Source organism: Aristolochia californica, unplaced genomic scaffold, assembly GCF_029961685.1.
Source record: "Aristolochia californica isolate CCGP_79_NKW_82.1479 unplaced genomic scaffold, dmAriCali1.0.hap1 SCAF_15, whole genome shotgun sequence".
NCBI classification, from domain to species: Eukaryota; Viridiplantae; Streptophyta; class Magnoliopsida; order Piperales; family Aristolochiaceae; genus Aristolochia; species Aristolochia californica.
Window position 1 is genome coordinate 5,228,995 of NW_027181826.1, and position 23,753 is coordinate 5,252,747.

Below are 23,753 nucleotides of genomic sequence, written 5' to 3' on the forward strand. Positions count from 1 at the left end.
TGTCATATGCGATCAGATTTAAATATTTAAGATCTAATTCTATTAATTTCAATGTGCATTTGTGACCGTTTAGATTGGATTTTTAATTTTTTTTTTTTATATATATCCGGATGAGATCAATCCATTAAATTGCGAATTGGATTAAGATTTAGGGGCACGAGTATAGGAGCGGTCGGTTCCTCCCCTACGTGATCATTTCTTCTGCTTGGCTCCGGCCTTCCTCTTCCATTGATTGCTGCTCCTCATTTTGGTCCTCTCTCCCATCTCTTTAAACCCTACTAGACCTGAAACTTTGTTGTCTAAGGTCCCTTAACCCTTCGACTGTAAAGTGACATGGTTCTGCGTGGTTCCTTTTCTCGATCCTTTCTCGCTGCTGCGAGAGCTGCCACCTCACGATCCTCTCCCGCTGTCCCCCGATTGCGCCCTCCGCACTTTGCTGGCCTTCGTCCGTCTCGCCGTTCCTTCACCTCACCCCCCAGGTTCATGCATAAAACTGTTGGAAATTATGCTTCTGAGAGAATAACACACCCTGAACATGTTTACATTGCTAAAAGGTGATTCAGTAACTTCGTTTTTTTCCCCATAGATTGTTTCGAGAGCTCGGCTCTGCGCAGTCGCTCCTCCCGTTGCACAGTGTCGTAGCTGGGCCCTGCCTAACTTGTCACCTCTCAGTCAACGCGCGGGCCTGTTGCGAGTTGTCTCAGGGTACCTTCTGCCGCACTTGTCCAGATCGCTAACGGTCTCTTTGTCAGTCCTGTCATTTTTAGGAGCTGAGATAAATGCTTGTTACTGCTTTATCTGAGATACACGTGCCTTTTTTTTTACCTATATGAATGCATTGGTCATAAGTTTTGCACAGATGTTTGAGTTTTTCCATATGATGATTAAGATATGATAAATTTATATTTGAGAAGCTTTTTTTTGGTTGGTAAGAAAGAGTTTGGGTTGGGATTTATAGGGAAAGGTGGAAAAGATGGGTGATGCCTGAGCCTCCGAACATGGTCGCCAGGATGGTGCTGCATATTTGAGAACTGTAGGTCCTTTTTCCTGAATTATTTGGAACTCAATTGCTGATTCAGTACTTCTAATACGTAGTTTCAGAAAGAATTTTCCAAACAACATTATAGGGAAAAATAGAATTGACTGCAGCATCTGATGATCCAAAGAATTTGATGTCTGGCTTACTTTATTCCTATTTCACTTGGTGTGCTTCCTCAAAACTTCGCGGGTTTTTTTTTCTTGTTAAATTTGGCATAATTTAATTTTTTGTAATCTCTATACATTGTTATGGGTCATGGGTTTATCCTATGGACGTGTTTAATGTTTGGCCATCATAGTTTATTCTATGAATATCTTTTGCACAAAAATGTTTAATCGTTATAATTCCTAGCAGTCATCTTTCATATCTTCTTGAAATTCTACTCTATTATCTGGGCTTTGCACCAATTGTTGACTTTATGTTTTGCTGATTCTTAAAAATTTCTCTTGATTTGGCCTTCTTGTCAACTATAATGTAACGGCAGTACTCTTCCCGCTTTGGAAACTATGTTGTGCTTGCGATTTGATTTATTTATTTTATCTGTTTAAAAATTTACTTTGGAAGCATCTAGTGGATTTGGTTTTTTTCTCAAAGGCCACATCTTCCTAGTTGAGGGTTGGGAGGGAAACGAGGGTCGGTGGGAGTTGTTGGTGATGGATTTTACTGTGAGGTATTGGGCTCAACTATGAACAGCATGTAGGTTGTATTGTGTTTGTTTAACCAACATTCAGAAATTATCCATGGACATGATTTCATTGCTAAGGTTTTTTTGGGTTCATATGTGACGTAATTATGCCTGCTGAAAAAATCTGTTCTTTTCCTTTATTGTCCTTTATTTGGTATGTATGTTATCATTTTAGACTTGTGAATGAAGTCCTTGGATTGTAGTTTTTACCATGACACAGGCTTCATGGGTGACATTTTGAAGAAGAATAACTTAGAGATATCCAAAGAAAGGGTAGAATGGGGGGAGGATGGGGGGTGAATGGGAGTTGTTGGTGATGGATTTTACTGTGAGGTATTGGACTCAACTATGAACAGCATGTAGGTTGTATTGTGTTTGTTTAACCAACATTCAGAAATTATCCATGGACATGATTTCATTGCTAAGGTTTTTTTGGGTTCATATGTGACGTAATTATGCCTGCTGAAATAAATCTGTTCTTTTCCTTTATTGTCCTCTATTTGGTATGTATGTCATCATTTTAGATTTGTGAATGAAGTCCTTGGATTGTAGTTTTTACCATGACACAGGCTTCATGGGTGACATCTTGAAGAAGAATAACTTAGAGATATCCAAAGAAAGGGTAGAATGGAGGAGGAAGAATTTTTGTAATTCATTCCAAAATTATTTTTTTGGGGCTTTGATGATGGTGATGATGATCTTTTAATGTTGTGTGACATCTTTTTCATGTCTGTTGCTTCCAACATTTAGATTTGTCATGATTTTTCTTCCAAATTATGTAGATCACTAAGAAACGACTTTTTATGTACATATAATAGATGAAATAATTTGGGTTGTCAGTTTGTGTTTTATATAGAACTTTGGATGTCTATAGAGAACTTTTGCTGTTTCGAGAATCGAATTTCTACCAACGTAAATGAGTTCACTTGTTTTCTTCTGTATCTCTTCAATAAGATCCACATTTCAAAAGTAAGAAGGATGTCCTGGTCTCGCATCCCTAAAGAAATGATAACAGTGAAATGAAAGTGTTGGGACACTCCTTGAGTCATGGTTCAAGAATGATGTTTATTCTCTGCAGTTTTAGTTTCCCTGTTTTGCTTGAATGTTGAAGCACAAATGCCGATTTTGGGTTCCCTGTGGGAAATTTCAGTGGAGAAAAGGTGCAAAAATAAAAGATTGTCCTCTCCATGAATATGCAGTATGAAGCTTGATTCCAGCTTGCAGTAATAGTTAACATCCAATTCTGTGAAAACTGGAGCAGTCATTGAAGCACTAGCCTGACCTGTTGGGACCAGTAAATGTTATTGTAAAATAATAGAGAAATATTTTTTTACAGTTTAAGATGGTTAAAATTTTGATAGGTAGATGTTGTCCACATTATGCAAAAACACAAGTTTGGCATGGTGATTGGGACTCTGTTTCCATATATTCTAGTTTCAAATCCTTGAGGCTTTCCTGTCAAATTTTGATTTAGGATTTTAAATTGTAAAACCAGGTGAGGTTTACTGGTAGAAGTGCATCAGGTACCCTGGATGGCCCATTTTTTTATTTGTTTCATCATTACGGTTATTGCTAAATTTTTAGTATTCTGTGCACTTTCCATTGGTTTTCTTATTCCTTTTCTTGCCAGGTTTTATTTCTGACTGTATTGAATTAAAGACATAGGACACTATTTTTTCTCTAAAGTTTGTAATTGAGTCACTTCTGAACACCCACTTGTTGAAAGGACTTTACTGGTAGCCTTCTCTTACTATGCATTTTGGACAAGTAAAAAGGAAATGTCTGTGGAGCATTTTATCGGTCTTTTGCTGTAATTTTGATACATATCAGATATTGGAAATCCTAATAATGCTATATAAATAGCCTACGGATATGGATATAGTCCTCGTATTGTCTGATCAGATTATCAGTTTTTTCTCTTTTTTTTTTAGAATGGGCGTGATATGGTACTGAACTAATGTTTCAGTGACATAATAAATCTCGGTTTATCGAGCAACATGTCAATTACTGCACAATCGCCATTGTTTTCTTGTTTGCCTACTCGAGACACTTCAGCTTTTATCTCTTTTAATTCTCTCTTGCACTATTTTCCTAAAGTTGTTTAACTTTTTTTCTTTGTTTTCGTCTTCTTCTTTATTTATTTATTTTTTTTAAATTTCTATATTTTGTTTGTAGGTACATGAGCAGCAGCAGAACTGGCCGAGCTGAGCAATTGTTGCAATTGATGTATCTGTGTAGGGTGACGATGGAGAGTTCCTGTAGGTACGTTTTGTTTATTTAACTTCGCTTAGTAGGAGAAACGAAAAACATATTTTTGTTTACTAGAAAAGAAAAAGATGAGAAATTAGTGAGGGTAAACATTTTGTGAGTTTTGTTACAAATCTGCCTTCTTAAAAGGTGCATCTGTTATTGCTTTCAATCCCCATTTCTCTCCTCTGCCTGTGTTTTTTTTGTCTCCTCTCCCAGAAATGGAGTCTCCGCCTCCCCTGTTACAGAGAGAAGATCCAACTATTTTCTTCTTTGTGACACAAATGAGAAGAATTGGGGGAAGGGCCCAACCTCTCCCAAAGCTTTCAATGCTATGGTTCAATCGATGACAGCATTTTAGTTGCACTGAAATATATAAACTTAAAATCAAGTTAAATCATGGGAGTAAGCTTCACAATAAATCTAGACCTGACCCAGATTTGATTTACTTGGTCTGGTGTTTATTTTTTTTGAAGATTTGAACATATTTCACATTAAGAAAAGCACTTTGAATTTGAATTTGACACTTTTAAAATCTATCTTGACAAGGCTGTAGATGTTCGGTCTGATGAGGAACAAACGTAGGTTTATTAACTCTTTTTTTTTTAATTTAATTTCTGTTGGTTAACCCGACTGAGTAATTCCATGTACAAAGTGATTTTGAAGTAAAAATTTATATACATAATCGAACACAGGAGATTTATAGTGGTTCTCAATTTTATATTGGATTACTAATCTACTTCCAATGTGTTTGCACTTTGGAATTCAAGTATAATGTTGTTCAACTTTAATTCACTATGCTACTGGATTAACCATAATAGTCAATTTGCAAAAGCTTACTTTCACATAAGAATACAATAGCAAACTAGGTTATCCAACTTAGACTTGCAAAGGGATTTTTCAACAGTGTATTTGTGCTAAGACCAGTCACAAAGGGATTTTACAATAGTTGTTCACTAGGTGCATCAGGTCTAAATGCATAGGATTTTTTGCACTACTAACCCACACAAGAACTTATGGTAAATACCAATAAACTAGGTTCAACATCCTTTCCTCTTCAGCCACATAAGCCTCTCTCAATCTTGAAAACATCTTGTTTTGCCAAAGCTTCACTCAATAATGCTAAAGTTACTTTGAAGTACCAACACAAACACAAGTATATAATTATATCAACCTTAAGTACTTATTAAATATAATAAGCTACTTAATAAGCCTTACTAAATTTCAAAGTTTAAAATTGGATTGCTTTTTCATATATGGGATGATACTTAAAATCATTCAATCAATTAGTGGTTCTACAATCTAAGTACACAAGTAATTTTTTGAACAACTTTTGAAAATTTTAAATTATGGGGGGATCTTTAGTTCAGACTTACTTGACTAAATGGTTTCAATTGATTTCAAAGTAAAACACATACAAGTATTTGAATTTTTGAAAAACAGCCCCAATAAGCAATAATTGATGAAAACAATTTATTTCAAAGTAAGAGCAGTTTTATCTAATTTAAATGATTTCAAAGTACATTCACAACAATACCCAAATATTTTCAATAATTTGTAAAAATCCTTCCAAATTGGAATGCTAGAATAACTGATATAATTTCAAAGTATGAGAGTAAAGATTCTAGCACAAGAAATGCTAAGTAAATAAAAATTTCAAAGTCTAAGCATGAAAATGCTTAACTCTTTGAGGTTTTTCTTTAATCAAAAGCCCAAAATTAATCTCCAAATAGATTTCAAAGTATAAGAGCCCCATGGAGTTGTCATGGAAGCTTTTGGTAATTGAACGAGATATTGTTTGGGGCGAAAATAATTTAAATAGATAAGTTAGTTACATTCAAAATTTGAATTGTTGAGCTTAAACGACCTTTTGTTAGTTTATAAAACCTGGTGAAATCTTGACTGAATATTTCAATAAAATACTTAAAATTTCATAATGAGTTATTAATTACATAAATAGGTCACTTGTAAATTTTGGAGAACTATCTTGCCCATATTGAAGCCTTTAATCTCATTAAGTAACTTTCCTAGCATGGATCATTCTGACGTTTGTGGATCAATTAATTGCTCTTAAACAAACACCTCCTCTTCTGGGTGTTTAACTTCTTTGGCTTGGTCTTTTAGACGATTTGTCAAACAAACGCTTCCCAAGCCTTTTCGCTTTTGTTTTCATTTGAATTACCTTTTTGACATGACCTTCTTTTCTTCTGTTCTTTTCAACCTCTTTTGGACTAGTTGTTTGAACATTTAGGTCTTCAACAGAAGATTTTTTTTCTCTCCTATTTGGTTCAATGAGGTTGTCGGTTTAGATAGATGGCTTGCTTGCTACTTGCTTGTGTTGAGCGTCCTTCTAGGCTATTTGGACATTGCCTCAAATTGAGACTTCCCTCTAGTTTTCCCTCTAGTTCGGTCGCATGGTGTGCTTGCTAGCATTAGTTGTTTCTTCCCATTTTCATTGGGTCAGTCAAATGATTTTTTTGCTGATCAAATGGGTATACTACCAAAAATTTACTTTTTAGAGTTTTTTCTACTGCTGGATATACTTAATACACATAATTAGCAACTTAAATGTTTATTATAATTAAATTTATCTCAACAAAATTTTTGAGATCAACAAAGGGTTCAACTCGATTCTAGGCAAAAACATCCGTAGATTTGTGCTGATAGTTTGAAATATGATGATCTTATTATATACATTTTACTTCTATTTTTTTTCTTAGAAATTTTCTCTCTATGTTTTAATAATTTGGTGTACTTTATGCCAACAATAAAAGCCACATACTATTATTTTATATTTATTACTATTTTATTTTCTCATTGTTATTTTTTAGTATAGCTTCAATACTTCATTCTTTTTGTAAAAAAAATTGTTTTAAAATATTTTTAAAACAAAGTAATATAAAACCCAAAACCAATTTGAATTTGACTCGAGTCCGTTGTTGATGAGTTTGAACATATTGTACCTTGTCGTAGGGGATCCTAATCTGAATCTAACCTGATGAACATTAATATAGACAAGGCGTAGAGATGGAAGGGTGGATTAAGGGGTAGTGTAATTTCTAATATACAAACTTTATGGATGAAGTTCTTAAAATTTTGCGGTGTCCAAAGCCACAAGATTGATTTTAATTTTTGAGAAGTTTACACGTCTTGCTGCATACAAGAATGATCATTCGTGGAATATTCTACGACTTCTCAGGGCCTTATTGCTTATACCTCATGTTGGGAGGACAAATTGTTGGGGATCAAACCGTCTATCAAAACATAGGCAATCAATCAACCCGAAGTAGAATAGCGGATCTTACACTATGCGAGATCGTAACGTAAAGTTTAAAGAGAGACAAAAAAAATTTTTACGTGGTTCAGCAATGTGCTGACTCCATGGGATCACACCAATGTCACTATCACTCAAGTGATTATAGGATGTATCAATGATGATGGAATGGCTAAGGGCATTCCCCTTTAAATAGCCTAAGAGTTATATTCAGTGTGAGATACCCAATTAGAAGACTTCCAAGTTTAGGATTCTTCCCAGAATATAACTCTTTCCTAGAATGGGTGGGGCCCACTATAAGTGGTCTTCACTTCAATAATCTCCCACTTGAAGACTACTTCGAACTCTATTCTTCAACATGTAACTTTCCCACTTGAAATATTTGTCTACAAGTTTTGCTATATGATTAATACTATCAGTTGTGTGATCTTCATCAGATTCCTAGTGTAAAAGGCTAATGGAAGTAGAGCAAAGACATAACTTTTTAATTGTCACTATCTTGGTGAACATGTCTGTTGGATTATCACTTGTGTGGATCTTTTCCAATAACAATGTCTTCTCCTTTACAAGCTCTTTGACAAAATTATATTTGACATTGATGTGCTTTGTCCTTTCATGGAACACACTATGCTTTGACATTCCAATAACACTCCTGTTGTCACAATACAATATGCAATTTTCTTGTCTCACAACTAGTTCCTTCAAGAAAGCTTTCAACCACAACATCATTTTGCAAGCTTCAACCACTGTAACGTATTCGGCCTCTAAAGAAGAATTTGTCATTGATTTTTGTTACTTAGACCATCAAGCTAGTACTACACTACCAATTGTAAACACAAACCCTATAATACTCCACATGTTTTCTAAGTTACCTCCATTGTCTGAATCCACATATCCAACCAACCTGATGTCGGAGTTTCCGCCAAAGGTCAAAGACATACCTAAAGAACTCATCGAGTATCTGAGTATCTACTTCCACTGCTTCCCAATGAGTCCATCTTGGATTTGCCATAAATCTGGCCACCTGACTGATTGCATACAAGATATCCAATCGTGTACTAGTGGCTGCATACATCAAAGATCCCACTACTGAAGCATATGGAACTATCCATCCATGCCTTTTCCTCTAAAGTTTTAGGAGACTACTCCTTGAGAGTTTGAAGCGAGACACCAAAGGTGTACCAATAGGTTTTGAGCCAAATATGTTGAACTTAATCTACACCTTCTTGATATAGTTTGTTTGTGACAACTTCAACACTCTCTCCTTCTTGTGCCTCGAAATTCTCACGCCAATGATCTGTTTGGATGTTCCAAAATCCGTCATAGCAAAATTTTGAGACAACTGCTTCTTAAGATTTTGAATTTCACTCATATTGGCTCCTGCAATAAGCATTTCATCAACATAAAACAACAAAATAATGTAAGAAGATGCTAACCTCTTGAAATAGCAACAATGGTATGAGTGATACTTGTAGAAGTCGATTTCCAACATAAAATTGTTGAACTTGTAGTACCACTATCTTGGAGTTTGTTTTAGGCCATACAAACTTTTCGATAGTCTACGCACTAAGTTCTTTGCCTTTCTCAACATAACCTTGGGGTTGGTGCATATAGATCTCCTCATCCAAATCACCATGTAGGAATGTTGTCTTCACATATAACTGCTCTAGATGAAGACCTTCCACTGCTATAAGGGACAACACCACCCTGATGGTTGCAATTCTGATTACAAGAGCAAAGATCTCTTTATAAATATTTTCATACTTCTACTCAAAGCCCTTGACAACCACTCTTGCTTTAAATCTTTGCTTCCATTGGATTCCAATTTCAACCTTAGATCCACTTGTTATGTAAGGCCTTTTTACTTTTGGGTTGTTCCACTAACTCCCAAGTGCGATTGGATGCCAACGACTCCATCTCATCATCCATGGCCCACTCCCACTCAATTGAAGTATCTATTATGCGTGCCTTTTCATAGCTTTCAGGTTAACCACCATCAATCAGCAACATATAATTGTGGCTAGGATAGAAATTTGGTGTCTCTTGTTGGTCTCAGAAGGATCATAAATTTCATTTGACTTTCTTTGTCTTGTACTCGTCCATCCAAGCGGTGTTTGCAGGGGAACCACTGGGTCATCTTCTCTCACACTATAAGAAATATCATGACTAGATTCACCAGTCTAGCTACTGCTTGTTTGACTATGTACATCAAGCTATGATTTTTTACCTGAAATGACTTTGTTGAATTTCTAGAAAAGAGAAAAAACTTCACTAACTTGTTGTTATTTGAGTCCAATGAACCTCTATTTATAATAGAAGAAATTAGTAAAATTCAATTACAATTAAACTACCCTTATCCCAGTTACACCCAAAGTCAAATACTTGTTAGAAAATATGATGTAATTAGAGTGTCATTAATATAATTAATTTATATTTCTTGTCTTTTCTTCACTCTTACTAGGGTAAAGGGTATAATTTTAATATTATACTTTGCTCACTTATAAATAGAGCTTAAAGGGGCTATTCGTCCTCCTCTTTTCTCCTTCTCCAAATTCGCCACTCTTCTTCTTCTCCTCTTAAACTTTCTCTCCACAACTCTTTTTCCTCTTCTCAACCTTTAATCCTCTTCTACTTTGATTAGACATCATGGAATCCTAAGTTTCAACATGGTATCGGAGCAAATAGCTTAAGATTCCAGTTTAAAGGAGACAATGATTGTTGTTGTGCTTCTCTTCCATTAAGGCTATGCTTAAGAACATGACTCACTTTATTTTATTTTTTATTTTGAAGATATATTTGAAGCAGAGTAAGGAACTCAGTTGAGTTTTGGGCAACAAAAGTGTTATCATTTTGTTCACACCAACGAGTAGCAGAAGACCGACAAAAGTTGCTGGGATTTTTTGGTGATAATGAACTTTTTCTGGTTTTATGTGATCTGAAGTAGAGTTCAAGTGGAGCTCTTTGGTTCTCAGACTCCGGCATTAGAACAGTGCCAGTAATGTCCTCATTGGAAAGCTTGGTTAAAAGCACACATTTCATTAGTTTCCGTTCATATACCATTAACGTTGGAGAACCTTTATTGTCAACCTTTTTTTTTATCCTTTGACCAGTTTTTGATCTTGTCCAACACTGGCAGATGGAATCATTCATTCAGATTAGAACTTCTAGTCTATGTTTCTTCATTTAGAAGAGTGTTGGTTTTGTATCTTGCTCTGTAATTTGGTATATAAAGTGGTATCCTCGTCAATCTCATCGGGTTGGAAGTTGTTGTCATCGGCGATAACTCACAAACTGGGAGGCTCTGCTGTCTCTGGTAATCGAAGTCGTAGTGCTTTGCTTGATCCATTGCCTCTCAAGTTGGCGTAACTTACTACTTCATTCCTTGGTAAATCACAAACTCTGCTTCTCTGGTAATCGTTTTGTTACTTGGTATCTAGCCCAATTAGTGTTTTACGTGATTGGCGTTGATAGCTATTGTTTTTGCATGTTTAAGATCATGAGATCTGATTTCTATCTTGAAGTAGTTTAACTAGCTAACTCGTGTTCGGTGTTATTCCATATTACCGCTGGTTTTATCTCAGTTGATTTATTTTTGGACGGAAACTCTATATGCTCGGTTGGCTATCTTATCTCCACATCGCATTCCTACTGGATCTTGCTCAGTGCTATTTCATCCAACCTAGCCATCATTCTGAGATTGATCGCATTCTTGTCATTCCCATCCATCCTGGTATCATGGAGCTTACTGGTCATCTGGTTATCTAAATGAAGCAATCACATGGATAATGGTATCACGGAATGGACGTCTTCTCTATTTTTCCCGTTGATCACAGGTTGACTAAGAACACCAGATTCTGATTGTTTTAGTTCTGGAACGTTGCTGGTTTTTGGATTTGCCACAATTATCATCGTAATTGGTTCTCGCTAGTTGTCTCTACGTTAGTTATGTTGTCTATCGTCACTCCGTCGATTGATTTCTGAGAGTGCTGAGCTGCTGTAGATTTCGTATCCTACTTATCTTGCCATGTTTCTGCCTATCCGGTTATGCAAGACGAAGACTAGGCTACTCTAGTTTTTTTACATTGCTGGTTTTTCCGTTGGGAAACTCTGGTTTTTCTTATTTTCGTGTCGTAAGCTCTGTTGGGTGTGAACTTCCGAGTTGTAACTTCTGAGAGATTCTATTCCACTGGGGTTAACCCAGGCCAACTCGGAACGAGTTGACTCGGCCATTTCAACCTAGTCTCTTCACTCAATCATTTAGTATCTTGACTCGACAAAACTTTGCCTTTTGACTCGGGGTCATCTCTCTTGACTGGGGATCACTTACCTTGGGTTATTCCCTTGGATTATTATTGATTAGTTGCACTACGATGAAGACTGTTTTTGCCAAATAATTTGCACTACTTCAACACATAAAGCGTATGATGGCTTATCTAGATAGCCATACCACCTCCAACAAGATATCTCCTATTACTACTACTCTATATCAAGTATGGTTTCAACTATATCCTCAGCTTGGATCATTGACTCTGGGGAACCAAGGTATGTGCGGGTGGGGTCCACATCTGCTACACCTACACTTCATCTAAAAAATGTCTTATTTGTTCATGATTTTCCATTAAATCTTTTATCTGTTATTTAACTCACAAGACAATTTAACTGTTCAAAAACTTTTTCTCTTACTTCTTGTATTTAATGATTTTCCATTAAATCTTTTATCCGTTATTTAACTCACAAGACAATTTAACTGTTCAAAAACTTTTTCTCCTACTTCTTGTATTTAATGATTTTCCATTAAATCTTTTATCCGTTATTTAACTCACAAGACAATTTAACTATTCAAAAACTTTTTCTCCTACTTCTTGTATTTAGGGGGGGGGGAGGAGGGGGTTGACCTAAATTCAGGCTTCCTTCTTTCAGTCCATTCCCCCCCTCCTAAATAGGGTTCATGACCACAAGGTTCAAGAGAAAATTACAATTTTGCCTCTCCATGACATTTAACTTGAAAAGTAAACTAAATGACTAAGTAACTGACTCAGCCCGCGCTTCTCTGCCTGACTCGGCCTTCTATTGGGTTCATAACAGCAGCAAGTCGGGGCTGAAATTGCGAATAGGGCTGGCGCTCGTCGAACATTTCGGAATTCCCGGCTCTGGATTGCGCCTCTAGAATTACCTGCCCGCTGATTTGAGGTCGGCTGATGAACAACAACAACTGTTCATCTTCCGGAATGGCGACCTTCCTTTCTGAATTTTTTTTATGCTTCTCGAATTCTAGCAACCTATCTTCCATGTTAATGGCAGACTGATGTAGCATTGCCGAAATTTCTTCGCCCAGTACTACACATATTTCATCTACGATCTACGAATCGCTCATTGTTTCAGCTCTGATACCACGTTGTTACAGTTAGGGGTGGCTTCAAACCGAGCCGGTTCGCGAGCCGGCTCGGTTCAACTCGGTACCGGCTTGGTTCGATTCGTCATTTATCGAGCTCGAGCACCGAAATCGGTTCGTTTACCTTAACGAGCCGAGCTCGACCGAAGCTAGGTTCGGTTCGTCGGCTCGCGAGCCGAGCTCGACCGAAGCTAGGTTCGGTTCGTCGGCTCGCGAGCCGAGCTCGACCGAAGCTAGGTTCGGTTCGTTGGCTCGCGAGCGATCCCCCCCCCCCCCCCCCCCCCCCCCCCCCCCCGTCACCGCCGACCCCTCCCATCGGTTGTTGTCGCCGCCTCTACCGCCGTCGTAGCTGTTTGCCGGCCGTCTATACCGCCGTCGCAGCTGCTCGCCGATCACCTCTGTGGCCGTCCGTTCGATTTCTTCCTCTCCTCGCCGTCGCCGCCGACTCCGTCGTGGCCGTCATCCCCGACAATAGGTCCTCCCCGGCGCCGTAACCCCCTTCCCTCTGCGTCGTCTCGGTGGAAAACTAGAATAGGGGAGAAATAATCTCCCCCTTCCCTCGCGAGAAGATGATCTCGCACGTGCGAGATCATAAAATAAAAAAATAAAAAAAACGTGCGAGATCATAAAATAAAAAAAATAAAAAAAACGTGCGAGATCATAAAATAAAAAAATAAAAAAAAACTTTTTCCTCTAGAAAAAATTAAAAATAAATTTTATAGAAATAATTTTCTATAAACTATTAGTGTCTCATGTTTTTTTAAACATTTTTCTAATTGAAATTTTTTATTAAAAATCATATAATTTTCTAAGTAAGATTTTTCGTACCAAGATGGGGTAGAAAACTGTATAGAAAATTTTTGAATAAGTATTTAACAGTTGATGCTGTAATACTTTTAGTATGAAGCAATTTTCATTGCAATTTTGTGTTTGATATTTTATTTAATTAAAAATTTATTGATAAGTATAATAATATATTAGATTGATTATTAATTTTTATTTATTTCCCTAGAAGAGACAAGAAAGGTCCATTTAACTTTCCTAAGAAAATTTTAAAATATTTCTTGTAATTTTCTAATAAGTCACTAATAGTAATAAGATTTTATTTAAAGTTTTTTTTGGGAATATGTATCATAGGAAAAATATTTTTAGTTTTTCCTAGAATATAAATTTTTATCTAGGGGCACTAAGGAGGCCATAATAAATTATGGCTAGATTCAAAAATTACAAAACAAGTTAGACAACAATTGGAGTAAAAAATATTAATATTGGTGCATTTTAATCCATTATTGAAATTCAATCCTGAACTTCCCCTATCATTATATTTTTTTAAAAATGTATGCATAATTTTATATATAATTTATTCAAAGCTACCCCTACGTACGAGATCATAAACAAGGAAAAAAAAATCTCTTTGTCCCTTCCTCATGGCTCTTAAATAAATTGAAAAGATATTTTAGTAGAAATACGTTTCTAGAGACTATTAGTGGTTTTTTCAATAAATATTGAAAAAACATTTTTAATAGAAATATAGGGACCATTAGTGCCTCATTTTTTTCAAAATATTTTTCTAATTATAAATTCTTTTTAAAAAATCATATAATTTTCTAAGTAAGATTTTCTTGCCAAGATGGGTTAGAAAATTTTTGAATAAGTATTTGACAGTTGATGATATAATACTTTGAGCATGAGGCAATTTTCATAGCAATTTTGTGTTTGACATTTGATGTGATTAAAAATTTATCGATAAGTATAATAATATATTAGATTAATTATTAATTATTATTTATTTCCTTAGAAAAGGCAATAAGAGGTCCATTTAACTTTCCTAAGAAAAATTTAAAATATTTTTTGTAATTTTCTAGTAAGTCTGTAATAGTAATAGGATTTTATTTAAATGATTTATAATTTTTATTTGGGTGATTGTACATTGATAGTGATATTTTATTTTATTTTGTTGTGTTTGATTATTGTATGAAGTTTATTTATAATGTTACGCAGTGTATGGAGTGTTTAGATTATTTTATGGTGTGTATAAACAATTTCATGAAGTGTTTATGGAATATATAGACAATTTTATGGAGTGTTTATGGAGTGTTTATGCAGTTATTATGTATATTGATTATGCCCAATTTTTAGTAGTGGTTATGCCTAATTTTATGTAAGTATTATATATATAGATTATGCTCAATTTTAAGTAGAGGTTATGCCCAATCTTATACACATATTATATATATAAGTTATGCCCAATTTTACGTAGAGGTCATGCCCAATTTTATGTAAAATGTATGCATAATTTTATATACATTTTATTCGATATATATTTTTTGAAAAGTTTTAAATGTATGTTGAGGCTCGAGCTCGGCTCGAACTCGTTGGGCTCGAGCTCGATAACAATTTTAGGCTCGAGACGAGGCTCGGCTCAAAATATTTAAATCAAGCTCAACTCGAACATAAGCAGGTTCGGGCTCGGCTCGATGCCACCCCTAGTTACAGTCCCTGGATCTAACACAGCGATTCGTACGGACGAAGAAAAGAAAATAAAAAATCAAGCCTAAGGGAAGCTTGAAAAACCCTTAGGCTCGTTTAGGAGAACTCCCCCCCCCCCCCCCCCCCCCCCCCCCAAATATTGTTCATGACCACAAGGTTTAAGAGAAAATTATAATTTTGCCCCTCCATGGAATTTAACTTGAAAAGCAAAAGGTTGACGAAAAATTATAATTTTGCCCCTCCATGGCATTTAACTTGAAAAGTAAACTAAATGACTAAGTAATTGACTCAACCAAAATAATTGACTTAGCCCACACGTCCATTTCTAGTCTCAATTGTGAAGATTGTCAAGTGAGTAAACACCAACAGAGTACCTATTCTTCTTGTGGTGAAACCAAGAGTGTTTCCCTATTTTCTTTAGTCCATACTAATATATGGGGCCCTATGAACTTCTCCAATGTTTTTCGGTCTAAGTATTTCATTACATATATGGATGACTTCTCTGGAGTTACATAATTGTTCCTATTAAAAGAAAGATCAAAAGTCTTACCTCTTTTTAAATCTTTTTGTGCCATGGTGTCTACTCAGTTCAATACTACCTTGAAAACTATTCGCTCCAATAATGCCAACAATATTTTTCTTTAGACTTCTAAATTTTTTGCTAAGACAACGACATCATTCACCAAACCTCCTGTGTCTATACACCACAGTAAAATAGTGTGGCTGAAAGAAAAAATAGTCACCTTCTTGAGGTTGCCCATGTTCTACTCCATCATATGCATGTGTCTCATTTCTACTAGCCCCATGCTCTTCTTATTGCATGTTATCTTATTAATAAGTTACCTTCTTCAATGTTTGGTCAACAAATACCTTATTCTTGTCGTTTTCCTGGTCATAAGCTATTCTCTCTTGGAGTTTTTGGATATAAGTGTTTTGTTCATAATACCACCATACATACTACTAAATTGGATACCAGAGCACTTAAATGTATTTTTTTGGGTACTCGTGTACTCAGAAAAGATATATTTGTTACAACCCATCTCTTTGGAATTATTTGTTTATATTGATGTCACATTTTTTTAGGATCAACCTTTTTAACCATCTACCGGTGCTTCACCTGGTTTCTCTGCATCCAAAGAGTTTCTTAAACCTATTGTGCCAATCGATGACCTTGCACCTCATGGCCGTATTGAAGTACCTGCTTCGCCCCCTGAAGCATTGGCCAACACTACACCTGTGGAGTCTCCAGATTTCTCTGAGGTAAGTTCTCCTTCCCCACCCCCTATTTTTGGTCCTTTATTTGATACCTAACCCATTGCTCTTCGAAAAGAACCTAGGACCTACACCCGACCTTCTACCTCTCACCCATTGCTCATTTTATTATATACCCTTCAATTGTCATCAACTTGTTGTTAGTTTCTTGCCTCCCTTTCTTCTGTTGTTATCCCTCAATCTTATCTGGAAGCCCTTCAGAATCCAGGGTGGAAAGCAGCCATGAATGATGGTAGCTCTTTACGAGAATCAAATGTGGCGTATTGTTTCCTTACCCTCTAGTAAGAAGCCGATTGGCTATACATTGCTCTTCACTGTCAAACAAAATCCGGATGGCACGATGGCCCGCCTTAAAGCCCAACTTGTGGCTAAAGGCTATATCCAATGTTATGACATTGATTATGGAGAAACTTTTTCCCCCATCACCAACCTCAACTCGGTGCATCTTTTATTATCTCTAGCTGCTAACTCTCGGTGGCCTATTTTCCTGCTAGATGTTAGAAATGCTTTCCTCTATGACGATATTAAGGAGAAATTTTATATGCAACAACCGTTCGGATATGTGCTTGAGGGGGCGTTGGTGTGCCACCTTACAAAATCATTATATGGTTTGAAATAATCTCCGCGGGCCTGATTTGACAAGTTTAATCAAGCAATGATTCAATTTGGGTTCACAAGGTGCTTTGTTATGTGGACGATATTATTCTAATGAGAAGTGATTCTGATAGCATTAGTCAAGTGAAAAATAAGATATGCAATGAATGCAAGATGAAAGACTTGGGACTTCTAAAGTATTTTCTTGGTATTGAGGTTCTTCAGTTCAAGCATGGTATTATCTTATCCCAGAGGAAATATGTTCTTGACTTGCTTGAACAAACAAGAATGATGTCATGTCGACCTGCTAACACCCCAATGGAGACAAATACAAAACTATGTGCTGATTTGGGAGAAGAAGTTGATGTTGGCATATAACAAAGGATAGTTGGCAAACTTATTTATCTCACTATGACTAGACCGAATATTTCTTTTACCGTCAGTGTGGTCAGTCAATATATGCATAAACCTCATATGTTTCATTTGCAGGCATTGGAGAGAATCCTCAAGTACTTCAAAAAGGCACCAGAGCAAGGGCTCTTATATAAGTGCCATGGTCATCTCAATATTGAAAGTTTTGCCGATGTGGATTGGGCTGAATCACCAGATGATAGAAAATTTATGTCATAATATTATACTAACTCTAGTTGGAGGCAATCTTGTTACTTGGAGGAGTAAAAAATAAAATGTGGTTGCAAGGTCCAGTGCAGAAGCATAATACAGAGCCATGGCACATGCGGTAAGTGAACTTTTATGGATGAAATCTCTTCTAACTGAATTGGGATTCCACAAATAAGGCCATATGAAACTCCAATATGATAATCAAGCAGCAATTCATATTGCCTCCAACCCAGTCTTTCATGAGAGAATAAAGCATATTGAGGTGGATTGTCACTTCGTGAGAGAAAAGTTGCATGCAGGGATTATAAGCCTTAAACATGTCTCAACTCATAGACTACTTTTTGATATGTTCACAAAGCCAATCAACTCCAAAATTCTCTCTATTGCATGTACCATGTTGGGGTTATATGATATGTTTTCACCACCAGCTTGAGGGGGAGTGTTAGAAGATATGATGTAATTTGGGTGTCATTGATGTAATTAATTTATGTTTCTTGTCTCTTCTTCACTCTTACTAGGGGGAAGGTTATAATTATAATATTATACTTTTATCACTCATAAAAGAGCTTAATGGGGATGGTTTGAACTAAGTCCATAACCCTATTCATCCTCCTCTTTTCTCCTTCTCCAAATTCGTCACTTTTCTTCTTCTCCTCCTAACCTTCTCTCCACAACTCTTCTTCCTCTTCTCAACCCTTAGTCTTCTTCTACTTTGATCATACATCATGAAATCCTAAATTTCTACAATATTTAAAGATAAGTCTTAGAACAATTAAAAAAATGAAACAAGTGAACATAAATAGAAGTCTAACACAACTAAAATACTTATAATTGAGACTCTTCTGCGAGACCTCCTTCCATCATACTCTTATTAGACTCCACCATATTAATTCTAACTCTGTGAAACTTCTTACTGCGAGAGTCGTGTAAGACTCTTCTAAACCTGCTCTTCTACAACCCCTCAAGCTGGAGTTTATTGCTTCAACTTGCAATGAAAATGATTCTTGATCTTCAATTTTCTTTTGTTGAAAAAAATTCTTCATAGATAATAAAACTTTATCTTTTGTGCTCCCGCTTTCTTGAGTATTTTTAGTCACATAAAAATTATCACAACATGTGAAAAAAATACCTCTTTCTTGCACTTCTTCTTCTACTTCTCCCCCTGAAGCTAGGGATAAAAAAGGCATATAGACCCAGCTTGGACAAAACACAATGTGGGAGAAGAAAATCACTTCTAGCCATATGATAAAGCTCCATACACCAGTTAAAACGGTCAATGTCTAAAACACACTCCACCCAATTCTAAACGCAAAACAAATGTCCAACTTTAGGGTTTAACAAAGAGACTAGTCACTTTTTAAGGGTAGGTCAAACACAAATCACCTCTTGGGTGAAGAAAAAAAACTTGACTCAAGTTGGATGTTGGACACACTCCTATACTTTTAGGTAGTGGGTCTAGGCATTACTCTGAAGTTATAAAAACGCAAGATGATAAACTGAAGAAATACTAGAGGAAGACAATTTTAACCAGAAGGAGGTGACTACGCAACACTCATACTTCTAAAGTACCTTTTTTTTTTTTTTTGCAAACTAGGGGATACTATAATGGTAGAACTTAATAAAATTGTCCAAGTATAAATTTTTTGGGGTGACCATAATTTTTTGTAGTTAACTATGCGGGATACACAACCAAGTAAGAAAAAGTCAAAACTTGAAAATGACATTGAAGCAAGATATTGCATCCCTTGAATGAGCACATGATAGAGTGATTAAGCCTAATTTTTTTTTATTAGAAGACAAATTTGGCTAAATAATTCAGATTTTAGGTGAAAAGGAAACTCAAATCACATCAATGCACAGAGAGATAATAAGAGAGAAAATAGTAAAAAATGAGAGATTTTCAGCGGAACTGGCCTCTTGATTGTTTTAAGCCTATAACTTAACCCTTGTCGATTCCAATGCCAATATCTCCTTAAATATAGATCGGATTGACATGAATTGTTCCCCTAATAAAGCTAAACTTTGATTTTTTATACAAGTATAAATTTTTTTCATAAAATATATTTATTTTGAGAGAAAGAATTTGATAGATTTCAAACTTTGCAATCTTTCTTCTTTGGCAAGCATGACCATTGACCCTTGCGAAATTGATATCTCCCTCTAGAAAACTTAAATTGAGAATTGGTTTTGTAAGGTATAAAATAGACTTATAGATCTTTCTTTTGACATATAAATATCCATACAAAGTCTCGTTCTTGATGGTTTAAAATTGCTCAAAAATTTAAGTTTTCCATTGCTGCTTGAACCCCTCTTGCAGTCTGACCTTTACTTCTTCAATATCGATTTCTCTTTGTATAAAATTCTAATTTCCAAAATTATTGTGGCGTTGGAAAGTAAACTCGAATATCTTTCCATCATAATTTGGAATATTAAAGTTTAGTTTGGAGGTCAAGCGACAAGAAACCAATAAGTATTGGGACAAAAAAGAAAGAAAGAAATATAAAATACGAACGTAAACTACAAGTGATAATAGACCATAAAATGATCACATTATCTCTGTAGGTTGACTGAGTAAACTTACAAAACCCACTTTGATACCATGATGAATTTATGGAAAAGAAAAAATTCACTAACTTGATATTATTTAAGTACAATGAGCCTCTATTTATAATTGAGGAAACTAATAGAATACTATTACAATAAAACTACATTTGTCCCAGTTACACCCAAAGTCAAATACTTAAAAATAAGTCCTAGAACAATTGAACATAAATAGAAGTCTAATATAACTAAGTCAACTTTAACTGAGACTCTTCTTAGTCTCCACCATATTAATTATGACTCTGTGAGACTTCTTACTATGAGAGTCATGTAAGACTCTTCCAAACCTGCTCTTCAACAATCTTCAACAGTCTTCAACCTCAAGTTCTACAAATTCAGGATTTACATTTTCTTTCCCCTTTTGGAGAACATGATGGTACTTGTAGAGTTTTGTCTCATGGAATACTACATCTACACTTCTAATCACCTTTTTGAGCACTAGGTCCACAGTCTATACCCAAAACTATCACCCCCATAACCAATGAAATAACACTTGTTGGATTTAGAATCCAACTTTTGCCTCTTTTTTTACTCAAAATGTACATATCTTACAGAATCAAACACCCATAATAGATCAACATGTACCTCTTTTTGAGTCCAAGCCTCCTCAAGCAGACCACTATCTAGGGCGTAAGAATGAGATTGTTTGATCATCTAAACGACCATGTCCACAATATAGATCCAGAATAATCGTGGCAGATCACAATGGAGTCTCATGCTCCTCTCTCATTTTGTTACAATGTGGGACCCACCATAGCCCCACAAGCTAGTGGGACCCACCATGAGCTCGAGACGTGTCAAAAAGAGTCCTCATAGAAAGTGGCTCTAGCTAAGAGATAATGAACATATGTTGGAATTAAATAGAAGATTTGAAGATCAAGTGGGACCCACAAAGATACTAAAGATCATGTGGGATCCACAAGATAAGACCAAGAGCTGGCTCTCTACCTTGATTCACGTCCTTAAATAAGGTGTTTGTAGTTGAGTTAAATTAGTCTCTTAAATAGATAATGTAATCTTATCATGATAGGCTTATCTTGGAGAGTTCTAGTTGGAATGTAATTAGGAATCCTAAAATTACTTGTACATGGACTCTATCACCTCCTCAACTATAAATAGTGATGATTGTAACTCAGAATTCATCAAGCAAGTTTTTTTTTTCTCGTGTGAAGTGTTAACTCTCTACTATCTTTTATTTTCCTTCTCTTCTTTCTCTACCCAAGAGCTCTTCTCTTCTTCCGTTTTCTTTCTCTCTCCCCTTGCTCGAGGTATTATTCATGGGATCCTAAATTCAACATGGTATCAGAGCTACCAATTTAGGATCCCCATTATGATCTAAGAAGATATGATTAAAAATTGCTCGTAGAAGGCTCCTTATGAAACAAGATTGAAGTTCAAGAGAAAAGCATTTATTTATGATATTATTAATTTTATGCTATTGGTTTTCGGTATAAAGAGGTGGTTTAGAGATGTCCTTATGCATGTTTTCATCTTATTAAATTATGAGAATATATGCATCTTTGATTATCTTTGATTAAAAGGATTATTAAGGCAGTTTCTATCGGTTTGCACAATACTTTGACCGAGACCAGTGCATATTGGATTTTTTTATAAATTTGTGCGAACAAGATTCCTGGATAAAGAAGGATGATGTTGAGCATTTTATGAGTCATTATCCATTAAAATTAATTACTTACCATTTATGTTAAGCACCTCCATTAACCGAGTTGGTTAAAACCTTCCACTTGGTCATATTTTGATTACTTGATAGGAGAACTATTTTATTTGATTTGTCCTACTATGGCTGAAGATAATATGAGTCCCAAGAGTGACATACTGAGAATCACCACTGTACCCTTACAAGGGGGGGGGGGGGGGGGGGTATCAAATTTTATGAACTAGTCCACATCGATTCGTCAGTTTCTTCACAAAGGACCTAGTTGGTCATCTCACCAACCGTGGACCACATATTGATGAATATAATATATTCTATACCAAATGGTTAAAGGATGATACATTGGTTATTAGTTGGCTTATCAATAGTATGGAAGAACATGTCTCCAATAATATCATTCATTTAGAGACAACTAAACAAATTTGGGAGACATGCTCCAAGTTGTATTCAAGCTCCGACAACTTACAAAGGTCATATGACATTTTACAACGGATACTTACCACCAAACAAGGAGACAATACACATGAATATTTGGCCCGTTTTCAAGGCTTTCTTCAAGAATGGAAACTTGCCCAACCAACCTCTACAGATATCTTTATCCAAGATAAATAGAAAGAGTTCTTGATAACTACCATATGCATTGCTAACATTAAACCGCATCCTAAAGTTGCTAAGAATCACCTTCTTAGCTCTTTTGCGGTTCTCACTTTGATGATGTATATGCTACACTTCTTCACATTCCAAACGTTTCTCCCTCTACTTTTGAAATGTCATCCGCTATGTACTCCGGTCATAAGGGAACACCATCTGACCAAGGCCGAGGCCGAGGCAGATTTTATAGAGGAGGAAGAGGAAGAGGTGGAAGGACTGGTTTTGACCGAACATATGGGAAGGAATGCACCCATTGTAAGGGATATGTCCACACTAGAGACACATGCTTTCACTTGAAAGACTGCTCTATTTGTGGTAGATTGGGCCACTCTCGCGAAAGATGTTATAAAACTAATGAGAATAGGGCTATCCAAGCTTTAGTGAGTGATACAAAGGTAGAGCAGTCTACCACAACAACTCCAAAGCGTACTTTTACTGATGAAGACTATGAACTATTCTAGAAAATGAAGACAATGATGGAGTCCTCCCCAAGTACTTCACCAACCGCTGCCACCACCGCTTCAGGTATGTTTTCTGCCTCCTCTTCATCCTGGATAATTGACTCAGGAGCCTCCGAGCATCTTACAGTTAACAAACATCTTTTATACTCAATTTCTCTATGTCTTTTATATAAATTTGTTACCATTGTTGATGGTTCACAAACTAAAGTTCAAGGGAAAGGATCCACTTCTGTTACACCATCACTTTCGCTCACTGATATCCCTTTGAATCTTTTATCGGTTAGTCAACTCACCAAACATTTTAATTGCTCTATCACTTTTTCACCCACCTCATGTGTGTTTCAGGATCTTACAATGAAGCGGGTGATTAGTGGAGGCCGTGAACAAGGGGGGCTCTACTACCTGGATGTGCCACAAATAAATATTGCATCCACCCGTGACACTATAACTAGGTTATGGCACAACTGGTTGGAACATCCGTCCACCCAATATCTTCATCATTTTTTCCCTAAAGCGAGGTCAGACCTTCATTGTGAAGCATGTCAAATGAGTAAACATCAGAGGTTTACATGCTCACCTTGTCTAGAAATTAAAAGTGTATCTCCTTTTTCATTAATCCATATTGATGTATAGGGACCCTTGAGTGTCTCCAACATTTCTCACGTGAAATATTTTATTACATTCATTGATGACTTCACTCATACCACTTGGTTATTTTTGTTTAAAGAGTGCTCTGAAATACCAATGATAT

At 36.0% G+C, this 23,753-nt stretch overlaps 1 protein-coding gene across 5 annotated transcripts; it reads left to right on the forward strand.

Moving 5' to 3' along the window:
* Positions 1-221: 221 nt before the first annotated feature.
* LOC137952277 (uncharacterized) lies at positions 222-23,362 on the forward strand. Of its 5 annotated transcripts, none has more exons than XR_011112210.1 (5): positions 222-479; positions 587-705; positions 1,928-2,057; positions 3,900-3,986; positions 23,348-23,362. XR_011112210.1 is itself a non-coding variant. In XM_068799396.1 (3 exons), the coding sequence occupies exons 1-3, from the start codon at positions 334-336 to the stop codon at positions 3,905-3,907; spliced, it is 273 nt and encodes a 90-aa protein (XP_068655497.1). In that variant the 5' UTR covers positions 222-333; the 3' UTR covers positions 3,908-4,143. The 5 variants fall into 5 exon arrangements, 1 of the variants encoding a protein (XP_068655497.1); XR_011112209.1 differs by lacking the exon at positions 23,348-23,362 and adding an exon at positions 4,191-4,515; XR_011112211.1 differs by lacking the exons at positions 1,928-2,057; positions 23,348-23,362 and adding an exon at positions 959-1,033 and having other exon boundaries at positions 3,900-4,143.
* The last annotated feature ends 391 nt before the right edge of the window (positions 23,363-23,753 follow it).